The following is a 20,498-nucleotide window of genomic DNA, read 5'->3' as shown; positions in this document are numbered from 1 at the left end:
CTTTTTGTATAAGCATTTCCAATAGGAACTATTGTGTTCAGATTCTATCTCAACTGGGATTGCTGTCTTACTGACCCTCTTGTTAAGGTAGCCCAAAGCTCTTCACCCAGTCAGCCTGTCATTATACTGTAGATACTGTACGTCACGGCACGCACTGGCCTTTCCTCTGGCTGATCTGCAGCTCACAATTTTTCATTGCATTGTGGTTTTGCAATCCTCCCCAGAAAGCAGGGATTCACAGCTGCTGAAATCTGAATCAATCTTATCTATGTCCCATACACAGTCTTCTGCCAAGACTAAACAAAAGTCTGTAGAAAGCAAATGTTGTTCTGGAATTTGCTTTGATATTCCTAACTCCCTACTTCCAGGATATTGGAAGACTGGAAGAAGGGAATTGTTACTGGAAGGGTGCCTTGTCTTTGATCTCCATACCAGGTTTCGGAATAGGAAAAGGATTGGGAATTATACCCAAGACATGCAAGTCTCTGTATCTTAGTATCTGTTCAGGTGTGATTTAGGATCTCTACTTGCAATTTGTTGAAACAAGTGGTAGATAATCTCAAAACAGCTCCAACTTCCCTCTTTTGTCATATAATGTTGCCATCTTATCCTTGATTTGCTTTTCAAAATCTGCATTTTCCAAAACTGGAAAGGAAAGCATATTGAGATCTCTGGACATACAAACAGAACAGGTCTTCAAGAAACAGGTGACAGCTTGGTGACCCACCAAATGTCACAACATGATTGAGTTTGACAGTTTTGATTTGCAGCTGAAAGGCAATAACAAATTTGTGCAGAGGAGTGATTCAGTTCAAGGTTACTTCTAGTGTATAATGTTTGTAATTTTTCTTCTCCTTGGAAGGCGTGAGGAGATTCTGGCACCAAATCAAAAGATTTATTCAATCTAAACAACAGCGGAAGAAAAACAAATCCTTAATTTATTCTTTCCCCTGAACGGTCTCCTCTTGTTTTTCTCATTTATTTTTAAACATTTATGTACTTGGAGAAATGTGTAATATTTCTTGTTGAGTTCTTGTTTATTTTCCAGCATGTTTTACTCATTACCTAAGCATGGTTCTCATTTGACCGCATTCCAGCAATGACCCCTAGTGGCAATTGTGCACAAACTGCTGTTTGACCAAGATCAGTGGGCTAGTGAATGTCTTTTTCCTGCACGTGCTGTAACTGGATTATAGACTTGGGTGAATGACATTATCCTGTGCTCCTCAGCACATGAAACACGTGTATATTTTGGGGAGAGCGTAAACCGGAATCCTGGTTAGATCCCTTGAGTACAGGCACACGCTGATCCTCAGAGAGTGAGCAACAAACTGAGGTTGTCCCCCTCCAACAGCGTTTCCAGGCGAACTGTAAGGCATTGTAAATTGCAATGTGGACATGGGGGCAGCAGTCATTTTTCTTTATTGTGTTTGGATTGCAGGCACATGTGGTGGTCAGCTAGCTCCTTTATTGTCAGAGGACCAGGCTGTGGCCCTGCATCATAGGGGTCTCTGACATGTCTTCTGACCGTGGCTGATTCCTTTACCAGCCAGCACTCCCTGCCCTACTTGACACCAGCTCTGCTTTCTAACTGCAGCTGCAGAGGCAGCACGGTGCCGACAGTAGTATGTGGCTTGTCGCGCTTTCGGCCTCAGTGTGCTATTTAAATTACTTTCTTTCCATGTTTTTACCAGGGCAATCGGAGAAGCCCATTGTGATACAGTATGATATCCCCTGGCACAGTAAGGCAGCAGGAGACGGCACCACAAATAAATTTTATAACGCAAGAAAACAATGCTACTGTATTCAGCCACTGTCTTATTCTGTTAAAAGAAACTCAAAGCATTTGATTATCCAGTAGTAAAAAAAACGCCAACCTTTTAAATCTGTCTGATTATCAGAGCTCAAATCTCTGAAGGTAGAAGATTTATTCCTGTAGATTTGACATCTCTTAAGGGCAGTATGTATTCACTAAGGTTGATGATCTTAGGGAATATTGTAGAATTCAGGTAGACATAATTCCTCCATTGCCTGCAGCTTCAGGTCTTTATTTCGCTGACTAAATAGCCCCTGAAGAGTATGGGGGGAGTTTGCAAACTGTTAATATTGAAATATATTCATGCCAGCTGGATCCTTGTTCCTAACACATGAAGGCAGGAGACTGTTCATGGCTGTGTCTTAAGCTCTAAGAGCCTGTGATGTAGAGCTGAGGGATAAAAGAACCAAGGTGCTTCCATGCTCAGCTCCTCAAAAGACCTTTTATAATAAACGTATTTCAAATTTACAATATAACACTGGGCCGTTCTATGAATTCTTGCATGCCTTCCATATGCATGTGATCTGCCTTTCCTCCTTATGCAGAAAAAGCTTGCAAGCTTTTCCAGGGTAATGATCTTTAGCATGGCTCCTTTTTTTTTGCAGCTAGATTTCTTACTCACATCAGACCCTGGTAGCATATCACACCTATAGGATACACTTTAATCGCTACATTGGTTGCCTGTAAGGTCACATATTCAATATAAGAGCTTCTTACGGACTTTCAAGGCTCTAAATAATCTGGCTTCATCAAACAGTATCTCTCTGAGCTCCTCCATGTTAACACTTCCTCTAGCAGGCTTTGTTCAGTTGAGGCTGCTCATTTGCTCACAGTACCCAGAACTTAATCACAGACTTCTGGTGACCTTGCTTTTTCTGTCGTTGTTCCATTGCTATGAAATGCCCTTCCTTTGTTGCTTCAAGAGACAAATTCTTTTTTTTTTATCTAAACAGAAAACTCAATTTTTACTATGGCCCATGTCTGATCAACTTACAGTTTATACTGTATGTTTTTGTTTCATTTTTTCTCTCTACTTTTTAATATATATTTTTTTCTTTTTCTTCTTCATCACTATGTACAGTGTCCTTGACTGTGGAAATGTATCCAGCTACAGAAACTAGACATTTGTATGTGCTCTTTAGTTGTGGAATTTAAAGAGTTTAAACAATGAAGCGTCTCTTCAAAGAAAAGTTTTGGGAGGCTGCCCCATAAATGACCCCTGACCCCAGTTTAACGCCTCGGTCAGCAGAAATGATTTTCACAGACTGCCCAGGAGAGTCAGTCGCCAGGTTTGAAGACGTGATAAGGGTCTCTGCAGTTTAGTGCAGTTCTGACCTTGACCTCCATCAAGGGGGGTTGAGGTGTGGGAGGTGGATTCCCATGAAAGAAATGTGAAGTCTGTCCAATCAATAACCAATGACCCACTAGATACTGACATGACACATTCACATCATATCTCTCTCATACAAGGAGCAGGAGGAGAGTGAGCATCGCTTCAGCAGATAGCAACCTGGCCTGACCGCTGCCTTACTTCTATTGGAAAGAGGGCTTTGTTTTTGTCCATCCTTACAGATTCCACATTTGAAAACTGGAAGCCAACCCAAAAAGAAGAGTACCATATTTGTTACGGATTCCTTTCTGTTTTTAATTTATGACCCTACATTGCTTAATAATTCTGTATACAGTAAAAATGTCTAACAAGCAGATAATGTAGCTGCACATGTATTTCTTAATTTATGTTGAGGACAAGAGGCACAAATGCAAATATTAATCAATGAAACAATAAGCCTGTACTTCCTTTCTCAGAGCAAAACAATATGTGCTCCAAATAGTGACATGTCTTATTGTTCATATACAGTATCTAACAAATCTAGTCTGGTAAACGAACACAAATGTACTGATTAAAAAACCCTAGACTGGATAAGACTAGCATACAGGAAGAATTGCCAACAAATCGCTAAATGACTTTGGGCTGTCCACAGTCTAAACACTTTTTGGGTCTGTTTTAGAAATCTGAAAATCTCAGAAAACAGGAGTCGTCATGTTCTTCCAGTTCCAGTTTAATATATGCCAAAGCAGACTACTGGAGGTACAAGCATTTCTTATGATAATGTTTGGGATGTTTATTAGCTGTTCGTGTGGAAGTAAACGATTCCAGATGTACTTCGTTTTGAGAGAGGGGTCCCTGCTGAGCTTGCTGTCATTAGGAGAAGTGCAATGCATCGGGACCTGCATCGTAAACAGTGTGAAAAATGAATCCTGATCTGTAGCAGGACTCCCTCATTATGGGTGCTCAGCATTCTGATAGTTCCTAATTGGTTTTCCAGACTTTGGAAAATAAATTTGAATGAGTGGGGCACACGAGCCCCTAAATCTGCTATCACAGACTGCATCTGTATCTACAGGTTGTACTGAAGTTTAAGAATGCCCTCCATTCTGATCGTTCCAGAGAGGCTTTGTCCTTAGCAGCTGTGATCACACTGAAGTGACTTTCTTTCTTTATTTTTTTACTGATGGATTGAGTCTATGGCCAAGTTCTGTGGCACACCAGCAAGGTTCTGCGGATGATGATGATGACAGGTTCTGTGGAATGCTCCCAGTCTTGAAACAATCTGAACACAAAAAGCTACACCTTTTATGCAAATGTACAGAGAATGTACACATGCAAATGTGCGTTGATATTGCTTGCAACGCTCTTTAATGTGCCCTGTTAAACACACAAAGGTTGGATGAGCCCATCGGGGCACTGTTGAAGTGTGTTTCAGGATTGTCTTGGCTGAAACACGTGGCACATGCTGTTCTGAGTCAGTAGCGCACAGCGCTCACTACAAAGTATTCCTTTACTGCCGTTCCAGTCCACACAGGGAATCATTGTCTTGTCAGTGCCAAATTTCCACACAAAACCAACAGCAACCGCACAAGACAAAAGCCCTGCTGAGCATGTTGAGAAGCACCACAGAGGACACGGCACTGCTGAGCATGAGACGGGTTCAAACTGGCTTTCATGTGCTGGAGGAAAAGAAAATAACAATTAATAATAAATAAGATTTTGGCACCTCATGATCACATTTATGCCTTTTGTCCACAAACACAGGTACTGTGCATGCAAGCAGCAGCTCAGGTAGGCGTGCAATGTTTGTTTGAAAACACCACCAATCCTGGCCTGCCTCTCTGATAACGAATGTTGTGTTTACAGGAAGCTGAAAATTTCTTTCAAGTTGCCCGGGGCTTGTAAACCTGACAACAAACACACAAAGCTCAGGGAGGGACAGAAGTACCTCACAGCTCATAAATCTGTCCCTCTTAGAGACAGCCTGTCACCAAGGAAGGGTACAGGTAACATCAGAGGAGCCTCTCTCACAGGAAAGAGCTTGACTCCTGACTTTTGTCTACTTTCCGACTGTCAAAACAAAATGACTTGCATAAGGAAATGGGAAAAAAATTAGATCCGGACATTTTGTTTAGTTTTGCTTTGCAAACTTCAGTGGATTTAAAAGGTTCATTGTAGCTAAAGACTTTGTGATAAGTTGGTCAGAGTGATCAAAATACATGAAATATGTTCCTTTCTTTTTTTGTGTGCTGGTTTACTATGCATTTGGAAAACGATTAATGCAAAACCTGATTTTGCCAAGTTCTGCTAAAGCTATTTATACTCTGAGCAAAGATAGCTTAAGGCTTTCATTTTAGCTGGAGAAATTATGGAGAGACTTTTCAGCCAAAGTGAACTGGCTGAATAAATTACAATTATCTGTGAATAAATCTGCTGTCTCCCCACCTTTCAGGAGACCATAAGAACATACAGTAGGTAGGGCTGGCTATATTTGTATAACTCTTTTAATTAAAAAGGTTCCCAAACATGTTACGTACTGTATAGGTGGAGACCCACTTTGTCCACCACTGAAGAGAAGCCTCCATCTGGGTGACATGTGGCAGCCATCCTCCAGCAGCCCCACTACACAACAGATCAGGTGGAAAAAGGCCCTCACCAATTGAATGAAGGAGGAATACAAGGGTGTCCAGATTCTTTAAACCTGGAGAAAAATGTATCCAAGAAGCCAAAATTAGCACCCCTGTTTTTACACACAATGCCATAGGATCATCAATGATCGGTTAATCTTTAAGGACTTTGGTTGTCATCTGAATGATGGCTCCTCCAACAGCACAGTGTTCCTGGTCACCACTCTGCTGCATTGGTTTAAATGTTTGAGCTCAGAGAGAGGAGAAGTGCCTTCCACTCCACCATCACCACTTCTGATACCGTGTGGTCATACAGTATTTATGTTGGAAGTAGTCCCTGCCTGACTTTCCTTTCCAAAAGACACACACCTACTCACCTGCTATTTATTTGTGATTTAGTGTGGCTGTGGCTATATGCTGGCTCATTAGGAGTGATTTCATGGCTCACAGCCGCGGCTATAGAAGAAGTCAAGCTCAGCTGAACTGAGATAGATGTGGTATACCCCCCATCCAGCCGGCCTGCCCAACTTGACATTCCAGGCTCCAGCCCACACAGCTCCTTTCCCCCTCTCCCTGCCCAAAGAGCTGTGCTCTCCCTCGCCTGCATTACTCATCATGTTATGTTTTTGGTTGAACTTGCTGTCATTTTCACACATTCCTCTCCGCCAGGAAAACCACCCCAAGGCAACGTTATTTCCCCTGAATTGGAACGAAGTGAGAGCCACAGTGCTAATAAGGTCCAGATGTGTTCTCCATCTCATTTTCTCAAACCCAAGTGAAGAATTCCATGATACAGGGATGAGTACCAGACAATCAGCCTTCTCCCTCTCCTCCTTTTTAAGAAGGCTGCTTGACATATGAGCAAGACACACAAGCTTGATTGACATGAAAATTTTGTTTTTTTTGTAAAACCAACTGTTAAACAGTAATGTAATTAGGACAGTTGGAAGTCATTTTTTTAAAATAAAGTAAAGATGAAAATGTTTCATTACGGCTGTGTGCTGCCAGTCTGGGAAATACCAGAGAGCCAGAGAGGTTGGTGATTGTGGTTTCTAGCTTTTTCCCCCCTTTCCAAGACCTAATATAAGAGATTCAATTTCATGGCGGAGATCGTTTGGAAGTGATAGTCCTTTGGCATTTTGTAGGATGATTTCTGGCTCTTTGGCTTTCCCCTTCATTTTAGATAGATACAGTACATACTTTATTGTCCACTGCAGTAGAAATTCGTCTTTGGCTTTTTCCGTAGAAGGTACAAAACACACAAGCAAAACATAATTATGTGATACATAAATAAATGGATAAATAAATAGGGGGGGGGGGGGGGCGGAGACTACATTTGCACAGTGAGTAGTTTTATTGCAGAGAGGACAAAAGATGTCTTATAAATGTTTTTATTTGAATTTGGTGCCCTAAACCTCCTTCCTGATGGGAGCATAATGAATTGAGAATGGAGTGGGTCTGTGGAATCAGCTGTCATTCCTGTGATAACGTACTGTAATACTGATTCCTGTAACAGTAATGATCTACAATAACCTACGTTCTGAGCATTTGTTAACTGTCCGAGACATTCTAGACCTCTTCCAAAATTTGTTTGTGAAACTGCCAAGAGAATGAGAGTAAAAAAATAGATCAAATCAAGGTGGAAAGAAATGTGTTATTAGTCACCAGGGTCACTGGTTAAGACTGGGACCTTCAGTCAGTGGATTAGCAGGGAGGCTCTGTCCGAGTGGCACTGGGACTGAGCGCTCTGCTGTGTCTCTGTCTCGGCAGATGTCAACGAGTGCGAGGAGACGAATGGCGGCTGTGAGGCTCTGTGCAGCAACACCATCGGCAGCTTCTACTGCAAGTGCCCCAGCGGCCAGGAGCTCAAAGAGGACGGGAAGACCTGCCAAGGTAGGCCAGGCAACAGGCCGCTTATCCAGGGACCGATCAGGATAGCTGATCGGATTGAACAGGCATGCGCTGGAGCACCTGGCAAATACACCCGAACTGCGCCCAGTGCTGCAGATTCCACGGTATGGATCTGGACAAAAGAGCAAAGTTACCTATAGAAGAGCTGGCTATAATAACAATGCTTCAGTATTTATTAGTTTGTCTGATAAATCATTGTGAGGTAACACAACCTTCAAAGTGCTTCCACTCTGCCATTGTAATGGAGTAATCTTGCCATATGAATGTCTGTAGGGGTGGGCAAGAAAAGAATTAAAATGGACAAATTCTTGCACCGAAACTTGGCAGGACTGTTCATTTTTTCATCAGTTCTGTGCCAAGCAAGATGTGATTCAATGGAGCCCAACTTGTCCAGAAGCTTCTTGAGTCAGAGTCCTCACAGGGGAACACGGTGTGTGAACAGCACCTGCTGTAGTCAGCCTCAAAATGGAAAGAGGATCACAGTTATGTGCTGCTGAAAACAAACTCCTCTTGGACTACAGTTAGCGCTCTGATCTGGTCATTGGAGTAGCCTTCTTAAACCAGGCTATATTGTGAATATGGGGATTAGCGCTGAGACCGTTAAGAGTTAACAAACAAAATACCCACTGTGCTGAATGCCACAATGCGCAATGGTAAACTTTATTTCCATCCAAGTATTACAGTATGAGAATCTCCTGTTTTTGGGGGTGTTGGATTGCATTCACTTACTGTGGGTTGCTGTTGTTTCTCGAAAATGAGAAGCGTTTTCCCCGAATAACGGTAATCATAGATGCCTTTCATTAATAGACCCAAACCCATGTCGCCAAGTTCTAACCCTGCGGCACCATTTCCTTGCAAAGACAAATCAAAGCAAGACCTTGATCGATCCCTAAGTCACCAGTCCCAAATTCAGTGCAGACCCCAATCTGTTTACACTGCTTTGCCAACACCAATTTAAAAAACACAAACCAGGAGCTGGAAAGATTGTTTTTTCCAAGTCGTCTCCCAATGGAAACCCTGGCACCCAGACAAGATGCACTCCGAAATTCAGTTTAATTCACTTTCCTCACTGCTTTCAGCACAAGAGCACATACTGGGGGCTTTGAGCGCCAAAGTACTAGCCTACAGCTTGTTTCTCTCCCTGGTATGCAGGAGTTACAGTACTTCCCAGCAGTTCTGTATCAATATAAACTTGCACAGCCATGATGAACTTTTATGTTAAAACTGTTTACAAAATTGTCTTTTTGTGATGAAAATCCGCTTCTTCCTTGTAATTCAGATGCAGGGTTTATAACTGAAGAGCCTCTGGAAGCAGAACAGTGGAATAACTCAATATGAGCAATGCTCTTTCTTTGGACAGCCCTTGGGAAAGTGTTTGCAGTACACAGCTGTTAGTACTGTATATAATAGAAAATCAAACAGTTGGCAAGGGAATGCTTTACAAGAGGTTGTTTTTTCTTCCCTCATCCTTAGTGTTTTTGGATCATTATTATTAGTTTTATATTTTGTATACTGTTTCTTACATATATTTATATAGTCTACATTAAAGGGGAGGTTCAGCACAAAACGGATTTAAAACAGAACAAAAATGATGCTCTATAGGTGAAATTAAATGTAGCCTGTTGCTCTGTCAGGTCTTGAATGGATTAAACAATTGGCCAATTTCATAGCAGTTGTACGCAGTCCATAAATCTCTTTTCTCATGTTGTTTGCCACACCTGCAGCAGACATATTCATTTTTAGCAAGAGCTGTGTGTCCAGTCCCCTTGGGTAGATGTAGTAATTCAAATGACCAAAGCCTTAATGGGGTCCATGAAGCATTTAATAGCAGCTGTACGTGAGAAGCATTTTCTTCCGAGTCTGTGATGCATTATAGTTTTCTGCTTATCAGGAAGGGTGAGGCCTTTTCATTTTAAACCCCTAAGAGCTTAGTCAGAGGTTGGGTCCTTAAGATTCCCAACAGCAGGTGGCTATCTCTTAAATAGCAGTTCTTAAATAAACCAGACCTTTGAACTGAGCTCATCTGTGACACGGACTGCTCAGTCTGTCCACCTGAGACAGCTCCCCTCCCCGTCTCGGCACGAGAACCATCAGCAGCACACAATAACAAAGAATGGGTAGTGCATCCCAAAATGACTCCTAATTTGAGTGCTCTCCAAGCAGTGACTTAAGTGTTAGATCAGCAGCTTTAAGTGCTGTTAACAGACAGGTATGCCAACAGAGGAGGGACGTCGGACATTGTAATTTGCTGAGTGATTGCCACTTAAGGGTACCAGGCTGACAATTACAGTGTCAATGTCCTTTCTAATGTTCTTGGTCCATTTGTTCCACACAGACCCTTTCATTGTAAAGTCCTTGCTTCCCTGTGTACCGTCACTGTAACGGCACATTCTCTGTAATTAGAAGGCATAGATGCCAGTTCTGCCATAGGCTATTTTAGAAATGCTTGTTAACTTTTCGCAATGGATATAAGATATTGCTGTGTTCAGCATTTGTCCTTTAGATTTTGCTAATTAAAGTACCATTGTTCTGGGTCAGTGGAGAGCTATTTTCCTCTTTCATTGGCTCTTTCTTTTTTCTTCATGCTCTTCTCGCTTATCGTGTTCCCTTTGTATATTACTGTAAATTTGAGAGCACCATTTACTAAAATCGATTTTCAGCTGAGGGCTATCAGAAGGCAGGCCAGCGATTTCCCTTTCTTCCAACACAAAGCAGGGTCTCCTCTGGCCTAGAACAGTGACATTTTTGTACTTTTTATTTTAATTGATTTTTTATGAGGAACACAGCACTCCTTCCTCTCAAAGGAACAATTTGACATTCATAGTGCTTTAGGGAAACCCTCTGTGAATATAGCAAACAGGTGGCTTTGCATGTGTGCAGTCTGCTCTCTGAAGCATCAGGCATGGCTGTTGCAGTGTTATCCACAGGTTCTTGTAGGCGGGTGGGTGTCTCATAAGGTTTTAATGTTAATGATTATGTCACCTTGGAGTTGTTTCTTAAGAGTGCCATGGACCACCTGCAGGTCTGTTGATTGGGGTGAAATCTCGGAGCCTCTTAAATCTGTCAGCTGTTGGGGTGCTCATGAGAGACACCTGCGCGTGCATATGATCCTGTGTGGCCTTCTTGGTGTTTAAAAGGCTGTTTGTTTTTAAGTAACCCATAGTCTGTAACCCAAGGATAAAGAAATCGTTCTGTCATGTATTAGGGCTGTGGTTGTTGTCTAAGTCAAAGCCTCGGCTGTAAAGGAAGAAGTCATAATTGCTATACTTAAAATTCCTGTAGCAGCAGAAGAAGATCCTTTGATACGAGCCACAAAAACCATAGCTCTTCTGCTGTGCACCATATGGAGCTGCTCTGCTAATTCGGTTTGTAAAGTGGGATGTGAGCAGTGATTAATAATAGTAATATTATTAATCACTAAAAAATGGTTTCCAAAGCATTTAATGTGTATATATACTGTAGGTGGGGACTCACTTCATCCAACCACTTGGGTAACCCATACTGCACCAGAAGCCCCACAACAGGCGATCAGGGGGATGATTGAGAAATAACTTAACCAAAGGAACAAAGGCCAGGTTGTGGAATTGTGTACAATTCAAATTGTGGAATTTATCAAGGATGGACTTTCTAAAACAACATATTGAACAGTAAAACCTCTAAGCTGCCTTCTTTAGCAGATTAATGACTCAGAGATCAGAGATTTCTGAAGCCTGGAAAGGTAACACAGTGACGTATTGGCAAAAAAACAAGCCCACAAGGCAGTGACTGCGAGATGCAGATTCTCTGAAGTCTATATCCTGATCGGTGACCCTTGGCTTTGTTGTGTTTATGATGTGATCTGAGCCTCTCAGCTGAATTTCTGGATTGTATTTGAAGCTGGCTCATTTGCCACGTGCTGCATTCCTCGCACAGGGTGAGCTGCATTTTAAAAGGGTGAACTTGCCTCTCATTTCCTTAGAGTAAACAGGCTCTGTATTTTTAAAATACCATGTGCAAGATAAATTAGGGGATCTTCTGTATTATGGCCCGGCTCTCTTGTTTGTTATGAATCATATTGTGTTTCAGCTTTGTGGAATTCTGTGAATGGCAGGATGCAGTGATCTCCTGTATAACATGGTGGGTTTTGGCTGAGGGACAAATAGTATGTTTGTTGGAAGAGCTTGGTAAGCACGGACCTAGAAAAATATATCTTGCTTCTCATATCCATTAAGGCATCTTCAGAAATTGGTGGACTAGTGTCCCTACAAGGGAATTTCCAGATGCGCGTCTCAAGAAAGGCTTTGCCTCTATTGCACGAAAACAAATTAATATGATTGCGGTGGATATGAAATTAGTCCAGCCTGTTCATTAATCTTTCATGATTTAGAGACACTTTAAAATAGTTTCTTCAATGTAAAACCCTAGCGGTTGACTGATTTCAAACAGATCTCCCCTTTAGTATTTCAGATCTGAAATATTATCAGTCATCAAATCACTACTCAAAAGCTGTTGCAAATGTTTTGTTGTCTTTAGTTAAGTCTTCTGTTTAGGACAACAAGATCAACAAAACGTTTGCAACAACATTTGAGTAGTGATCCGAGTAGTTCAGTATTTGTAGATTGGTACTCAGAGCATACTATATGTCCCTACTGTATTTCCTCTTTATTTGCAGAGAATTAAATCCACACACATTTACAGTCATTAACTTTACTTTGCTTAAGTCATGTGTAAAGTCATGTGGAATTGTATGGGTATTTAAATAATCCTCGTGTGAACTTCATTGTATGTAAAACATATGGCTTTTTTTGTGTTCCTGTGGGGCTGACTTTGGATAACCGGAAGAGAAGGCCAGTTAGCAAAGGCTTTTGCCCACAGGCCTTAGTTAATAACAGGCCTGTGTTATTATTAGTATTTAACCAAGCTTAGAGGCAGGGGTTCAGAAAGCTGCTACTCATTAGAGATTAAGGGGTTTTCGGTTTTCAGGAAGGTTTACATTAGTTTTTGGCATCTTCTGCTTGAAACATGTGGCGGTTTCTTTCATTTCCCTCATTAATCAATCGACCCCAATAGTTTGTTTCATTTGTGAATGCAGAGACATAATAAACAATAGGAAAGACCTCTTTTCTTGTGAGAGAGCCTTTTAAAATACTGAAGGTGTTACCCCAGGATGGACTGAATGAAAGAGACTACCACACACTCTCTCGTTGACACTACAATTCTAGAAAAGGGACCTCTTCTACTCAAAAAGAAATGGCTGATAAATCATGGATATTCATTCAGTGGCTTTGCATATGCGATTTTCACTGTATTTTGGCATGTAAATAAATCTGAGTTCACCAGTGGAGTACGATTAACTTTACACAAGGAAACAAATGATCCAGGAGACTCCGTTGCCAATAGACAGAACTTCAAGCCTTTAGCTTGAGCTGCTTAAATGTAGATTTATTCCCTAGTCATTTTTTCACAATGCGATAATCATGTTTTAGAACTCTGTTAAACACCCTCAGCGTCATGTTGCCAGTTTTAGATTTCATTGTATTCTTAGCAGCAGGCTTTAAAGTGAACAGAAAGCTTAACCATACAACTCATGTCTTAAAGCTTAATGAATAGGCACAATAAATCACAGCCAATAACCTGTTGTATGCTTGTGAAGAACAGGGCCTATAAAACAAAGGCAATAATGTGTTCTACAGAAATGCCCGGTACACTTGACTTGAATTTAGTACTGGCAATCTCAACATCTTGTTGACAGGGCTACTTTGATCCCATTCCTGAGAATTTGTGGACGGCTTTGTGTGTTTTCAAGGGCTTCAATAGCTCTAAAGCTGCTGGAGAGAGTACAGTTCAATAAAAAGACATCCACTTACTGAGTGAATCCTTGGGGACTCAGTTCAGTGGAAATTGGAAACTGGGAACATGGGCAGCTGGAGCAAATGTTTGGGGCAGCACAATCAAAACTGTTTTTCCCCCCAAGTTTAATTTAAAGATGTTTTCTTCTAGATCAATCATCACATTTCAGGCTAATGAAAAGAACCACATTGCTGAAGTAGACTCCTTTAAACCTCTCCTTCATCAGCCTTTAAAACCCAGCCTGGACACCAAAACTCCTCTTTCTTTGACATTGTAGTTCAATTTATTTTGCTACTGAAACTGAAAATTCTCCACCTGCTGGACTCCTAATGAACTTGTCACATGTTCTCTCTGCTTGACTGATTTCTAGTTTTCCCTTGTGCCGTGATTAAAACAAATCATAATGTTATAATGTGTTCACATAAATTTCTTTTACATTGTGGGGGAATATTCACTGTTGACTTTGTTTTTAATTTCCTTTTCCTGGACAGTACGTATCCCTGCTTTGGGAGTGTGCCTTAACAAGTCAAAATAACTATTTTCTCAAAGTCTCAGAAACTTTCTCCTCTTCTACCTTCTATCAGACTGTCATTCTGAGCCAAACTACAGTCATCACTCTAATTGGGAGATGGATATTTGTTTTTTCAATTCTGTTTTAAGTTTGTGTTATTTAAAAACAGCGGGGCACTGCTTTCCTGAGAAGATCCTATCAAACTGACAGACGTCAGTTACCAAAAGCAACAGAGTACACCAAGCAGAGACAGACATCTGAAAGGAATTTCGGGTTTAAGTTTTGCTTTCCACGCTGGGCAGGCATGTCTACAGTCCGCAGCCTGCAGAGTTGGTAACAGAACACAATGCCAGGCGTTGGCAGTTTTTGAAGCAGTAAATTTGGTGTTGGTGATTGCATGGGCACACCTGACAGCTGTCTGGAGAAACCACAGAGTAAACCAGCTAACTGAACTGAGGACTCTGCTAAACATACAGTAACGAATGGCTCTGACTACAAATGTGATTGTGTATAAAAACATTTCATAATTCACAGAGTCGTCTTTCAGTCCAGATTCTAATGAGTATGTGTTTTTTGTTTGTCCTTTTAGAATGAAAAATAGTTTTAATTTGAAATAACTTTAGAATTTGTTGCTCACTAAATGTTCTGTAACTTTAGATCTTTAGAGCTTTTAGAGAATCTGAAACTTTTCAGAATGTTTCCAAATCAATGCCTGAAGGCGTTGAACAAAATGTTGTTTTTCCAAAATGGCTTGAAATCAGGTTGAACAAACCTTGTGAAGGAGAACACATTTTCAGGTCCTTAGTTACATGTGTTACAGTGGTGCAGCTCATGAAGTTACCTCGGCTGCATTCAAATAAAGACTTGATCCATTTGAACCATTGACTTCTGTCTTCTATGAGACGGATGGAAACAGGAACTGCAAGTCTTATTACCAGCACAGGTTTCTTGTAGTTCTTGTCATAAGGGTGCCTGATGGCCTGGCTTGTTCCACAGCCTGAAAGTCAAAAGTGAGAATACCTGAGTCATTGCCAGCTCACAACATCCCCCCTTCACCTTCCCCTCCTTTCTCTCCAGCTCAGATACGCTAGTTTGTGTCAGCAGATCTGTAACTTAAAAGAAGCCAGAGGAGATTGATGGCCTTCAATCTGGCATCAGGATGTGCCTTACAAACTGTCAAAGCAGGAAGGGCGCTTCTAGTGGGATCTTAATGGCTGCTCACCTTGCCGAGCTTCATGAAGAAACACCTGGGATTGAACAGGAGTTGGAGGGCAGGCAGAGCAATGCAGCCTGAGCACCACTTTCTCTTGGAGTAACTTTAATGAGGATTGCCTTAGTTTGATGCCATCTGTCAATTAATGCAGTCGTTTCAAATTCCGTTGGCCTTGCCTGACTGTGCAGCATGCAATTGTTTTTCTTCTTTTCCTTGGAGCAAAGCTTGAATTGGATCGTGCAAAAGCAGTCCGATACGCTATGTACTCTTGCATGCAATAGTAATGATGTCATGATGTTCTAGTTACAGTAAATCAGCAACAGAGCTGTTACACTAGTGCACTTTGCATAACCAAATTGGTTAATGTTCTGTTTTTTTTTTTTAATTTGCCTTATTTCTCTTGCTTTGAGCTAAACATTTAGATTGGCTAGTGCATACAGTATATTCAAACAAATGTCAGTTCATTTTTTTTCTATCTAGTACATTTTAGTTAGCACCTAAATCAGGACTGATTGAACCTCCAGTGCCAGTACAATATAGACTAACTGTGCTGAGGTTTTACAGGGAAATGAGGGCGTCAGGAACACCATTGACTTGGGGCTCCACTCCAAAACCTCAACCCACACTGTGGCCTTGGTTGCTGGGAGAGTCTCCAGACCCTGTGAAGGAACATGGGGTTCAGCAGACATGGGCAATGTCAGAGGCAGAGATCTGAATAGGATCACATTAGGAAGAGTCATTGACAGGCCTTTTGATCAATAGAATCATCACCCATGCTCCATCGGACACATAAGAAAAACATGCAAACTGTAATCTGGTGAAACTGCCAGTGCAAGGCTCTTTCATTAAATCAATGCCTAAATGCAAAGCAAAAGTTGAGGGTCTCTAGTTGAGGTTTGTTTTACATTTTACTTCAGTTCGGTTCATTTGTCATATGCACCGATCAATGCGATCAATGAGATGCTTATTTGCATCTCTGCTCCCATACAAAGACGTTAAGGAAGCACCAAAAACATAAACAGGGAACAGCAGCAGCAACAACAACCATGTTAAAAAACAAAACTCAACTGGTGAAAAAAAATATTGTAAAGATCACTGTGACCCTGTATTGGACTATGCCTTTATTATTAAAGATATTAAAGTTATTAAAGATACAGTAGATGGGTAAATAGTATAATACTAGTAGTTGTAGTAAAGAACTCTTGATAATTCCAAACATATTCCTAATTTATTCCTATTCCATCTCCTAGTGAATGAGCAAAACAGATAGAACACATGTGTCTTTGCTTGAAATTGCAAGCTGCTTGCCAACTGTTTTTAAGAAAATCTTGTACAGTAGTTTATTTGACAGTGACAAAAACTGTCACTGTCAAATGGAAATCCACCCTGTAGCTTGAGCACCTCAGACTTTGAGATTGCAGGCATTGGAGTACAGTCATTTTTACTTCCCCTGGACTGGAGGAGTGATGTTCTCCTATGTTTGCCTTCAGGGACGCAGTCTTTCCTTGCTCTCTGCCATGAGTCTGGTCCTGTGTGGTTTGCCATGCCCTTCAGGAGCCAGGCCTAACAAGCTGTGCTTTTGATGTTGCTGTCAGGTTAGCACCCTGCCCCTCTTCATTACCCCAGCAGCATAATTGTCCCTGTCCCTGTCATTGTGAGAGGAAGGACAAGGAAAGACTGATTTGGGTTGCAAAGACAAAGACTGTTTTCACCTGGACTGGCTGTTTCCCCTCATCCTTTTCGTTCAGCTATGTTTGTGTCCAGCAAGCTGGCTTTGTGTTTCGTGCTCATCTCAGACTGAAGCAGGACCCCTCAGTACAAGCACCTGGGCAATGCTAGCTGAAGACAGTGATTTGTTATTTGTGTTTGGTAGGATCTGATCTCAGCCTGTTTTTGCTTTATGAGGTGCTTTCAGCAATTGCAAGGGAATTGTTTTTTAATATGATCGGTGCTGTATTATAGTTTGTGTTGTTTTGCCAGCACCACAGTGAGGTTGCCACGGTAAGATAGCAGTTTTACTGTCTGTCCTTGCTGTTCTCCTATCCAGCTCATGTCATTGCTTTTTACCCCGTTCTAAAAACCCATTTAAAACCCCATTTGGTACTTCACTGCTGTATCTTAGGTAATAAATACAGACTGTTTTGCTTTGAAATCAGGCTAGTGGTTTCCTGAACTCCACCTTGGGAACAGTTTAATATTTAGTGTAACAATATTTTGGTGCCCTGGCCATACCTCATTGTGCTTGTATAACATAATAAGTCAGGGCTCCACAAATTCAGTTCTTGAAGATGACATTCCAGTAGGTTTTGCAAATCTCCTTAAATCATCAGCAACTACAGTCCTGTTCTGGGAGGGTTAATTGGGTTCAGTTAAGCCTTAATTTAGCTAATTTTGTCCTCTTCCTGAGACATGCAAACCCTGCTGGACTGTTACCCTCAAGGTAGACTTGATTAGCTCTGACATAAATGCTAAAACCAAAAGTTGCAATAAAGAAAAAAAGCAGTCCTACTTGTACAGTATGTAGAATTTAAATTTTCAGAGCATTGTCTTTTGGAATACAGTAGAAAACAATGACCAAAGACAACAAAGAGCAGACTTTTTGGAGTTTAAAACCATATATAGTTGGTATATTTGCCCAGACCCCAACAGGCTTGGAACACAGGTCTCCTGTGTGTGTAGGCTCGGGCAGTGAGTGACAATAGAGTGGCCCAGGAATTCACAGTTCATTTTGGACTCAGTGTGTGAGCTCTCTTGCTAGAGACAACAAGCATCACCCTTTGTATCCAAGCAGGGAACTTGTGTGTTCGCAACACGTGTTCTTCTGAGGCAGACTTGTAAACCATTTTTATATGCATTGGTCAGAAACAAGGAATGCATTACTTTAAAGCCTGGGATGTGGAGATTTGATTTATCACCCAGTTTAAACATCCCTGTGGTCCTCTTCATTTGTGAAAGTCAGATACGATATTTGTTTTTAAGTGTTTAAAGCTTGTTTCAAGTTTGGAAAAATTTACCAAAGATTCCATAATATGTCTCACACTGTAATAAGAAAGAAAGTGGAAGCAACTGACATTTCTCCTAAATATTTTTTTTTTTTATAAAGAGGGCTATCATAAAGGTTACTTTGCCAGTTATAGACAATTACCTTGAGAACTGTGTCATTGCATTTCAAATAGCTGGGCTTCAGTCTTTTTATTTCGGACTTGTTTGGCGTTCTTCTTTTCTTCCTGCGAATAAGGAATGTGTTGTCATTCCCGTGACTCAGTTGACTGGAAACATTTCAGCTGCTGCTTTGTTTTGTTCCTTGGGCTTGGCCCTACCTGCAGGGAGGAGTGGAGGACAGAGGGAGGGGAGAGGGAATAAAAGACACTGGACACTGGAGGCGAAGAGATGGAGGAGGAGGTTTTGGAGCCCTGCGGAGAAAGGCAGAGAGAGAGAGGGAAAAATCGGACTCATATGTCTGTCAGCTCACAGCTGAGTGAGAGAGAGAGCGACTCTGAGTACTCTGAGTACCTCTTCTTGTCTCCAGATGCTGTGAACCAGCCAAAGCAAACTCTGCATGAACTGAAGGACAATTTGGCCGCAAGAAAACCGTATTATTTTCACCTTTTCTGTTTTGTGAGATGTAACTGACAAAACTTTTTTTTTTTACGCGTTGTTGTTTTCAAGCAGTACTGCGCTTTTATCCAATCTCTCTTTTTATGCATTTTTGAGAACAGTTATTTTTCTGAAGCAGCTGAGCATCATTTGGCGATGGCTTTGCTGGGGCACTTTCTGTTCTTAATCTGGTCTTTCGGGGGCCTGCTGAGCATGAGCTGTGCCTCAGGAAACACTCATTATCGGTACCATCGAAAGAACTGCTATACCTGCTATTTTCAGCACAGTGGATACAGTGGGGGTTATCTGGGTCCAGGTGAGTGAAGCCTGTCCTTTTCTGTGGTGAGATGTTTCTTGGCCATTGGGTCTCTGTCATGTGAGTGCAGATCAGTACAATGACAAAAGCATGTGTCTGACTTGCCAGAATAACCAGAGACTGTCCTGCAGATCTCTGTGCTCATATTGGAGTGAAGATGTGTACAGGACACTAGAGGGCAAAAATAGAACTGCATTCTTTGCTTTGAACACTATTGACAAATGACAACAGTGGTTAATGATATTACCTAAAATGTTCTTATTTACAATAATTGTTCACTTGAAAACAATTGTTCAGGGTCATTCTGCAGTGTTAATATGAAGTCAGGTCAAGGTATTTGATAGTTTTAATCGGGCAGAGGTAAAAAAAAAAATAATGCTATCACATCATAATGATTATAATGACCTTTGTGAAATTAAATTTTGAGTGGAATGGTAAGAAATATTGCCAGACCTCTACAGTGTATCCTTTTTGTTGTCTGTCTCCAGACCTCTGGTTATAGAATATTATGTTTTTTTTTGTTTCTACTACAGTCTTCTTACGGTAGTTTTTCTACTACAGATTTAAACTCCAAGGTTTAACTTCTCAAACCTCATGTAATTTACTGTATACCTAACCTTGACAATCCTTAAAGTATCTAAACACATCCTCGTTCACTTACCCTTTGATTGAATTCTGTGTCAAAGAAAAGGTGATGAAAATACAGTGTACTAATGGGAATTCAGAATTATACTTCTGCAAGTATTGGCAAGTTGTGTCCTGACCAAAGAGTTTCCTGACAAGCTGTGTCTACTACAGAGGTAACTGTGTGAGACTCAATTACTTGCCCCTTCAACTGTATCAAAAATAATTTAACACACATTAAATCATTATGTACTGTCCTTTCCATCAGGAGGAACAGAAATGATGTCCAACTGCCACTCACTTTTATCTTAATTCACTTGAACATCTTTGCTGCCACTTGCAATGATGAACTTTGCTTAGGGGTTAGAAGTGAAATAATTGAAATTAAGGACAGTTCAGCAAATATTTTTGTCACTTAGGGTATAATGAATCAGATATCTGTACAGTCTTGATCCTTCTGCAGACCTACAGTATTTACAGTAATCATACCTGCAGTCACTGTACAGTACTCCTTTTCTAATTATGTGGCAGACAACGTGCTACTGAAATAATTTGATTTTTATGTTGTACCTCTGGGGGGAGAGAGATAGAGGTGTCAGCATTAGAAAAGTGTGCCTTTACAGTGTTATTTCCTTATTTATCTTTGGAGCTGCTTGAACAGAAACACTAAAGGAGAACTAAACGATTCTTTCTATATATAGTATCCTTGACATTTTCTTTCTCC

At 41.0% G+C, this 20,498-nt stretch overlaps 1 protein-coding gene across 2 annotated transcripts in view; it reads left to right on the top strand.

The window, feature by feature from the left end:
• The window catches only part of LOC148642057 (uncharacterized), a 133,456-nt gene that overhangs the window by 59,846 nt on the left and 53,112 nt on the right, over window positions 1–20,498 (top strand). The window contains exon 5 of one of the 2 annotated variants that reach the window (XM_088617556.1): window positions 7,544–7,666. In XM_088617556.1, coding sequence (XP_088473682.1) covers window positions 7,544–7,666 — 123 coding nt within the window. Of the gene's footprint in view, window positions 1–7,543; window positions 7,667–18,609; window positions 19,151–20,498 lie in introns of those variants that run through there. The other variant, XM_088617557.1, reaches the window with a different exon arrangement.

Source organism: Lepisosteus platostomus, chromosome 23 (assembly GCF_059453375.1).
Source record: "Lepisosteus platostomus isolate fLepPlt1 chromosome 23, fLepPlt1.hap1, whole genome shotgun sequence".
Taxonomy (NCBI): Eukaryota; Metazoa; Chordata; class Actinopteri; order Semionotiformes; family Lepisosteidae; genus Lepisosteus; species Lepisosteus platostomus.
Note: the sequence above shows the minus strand (reverse complement) of the source record. Positions and strands in the feature narration are given on the sequence as shown.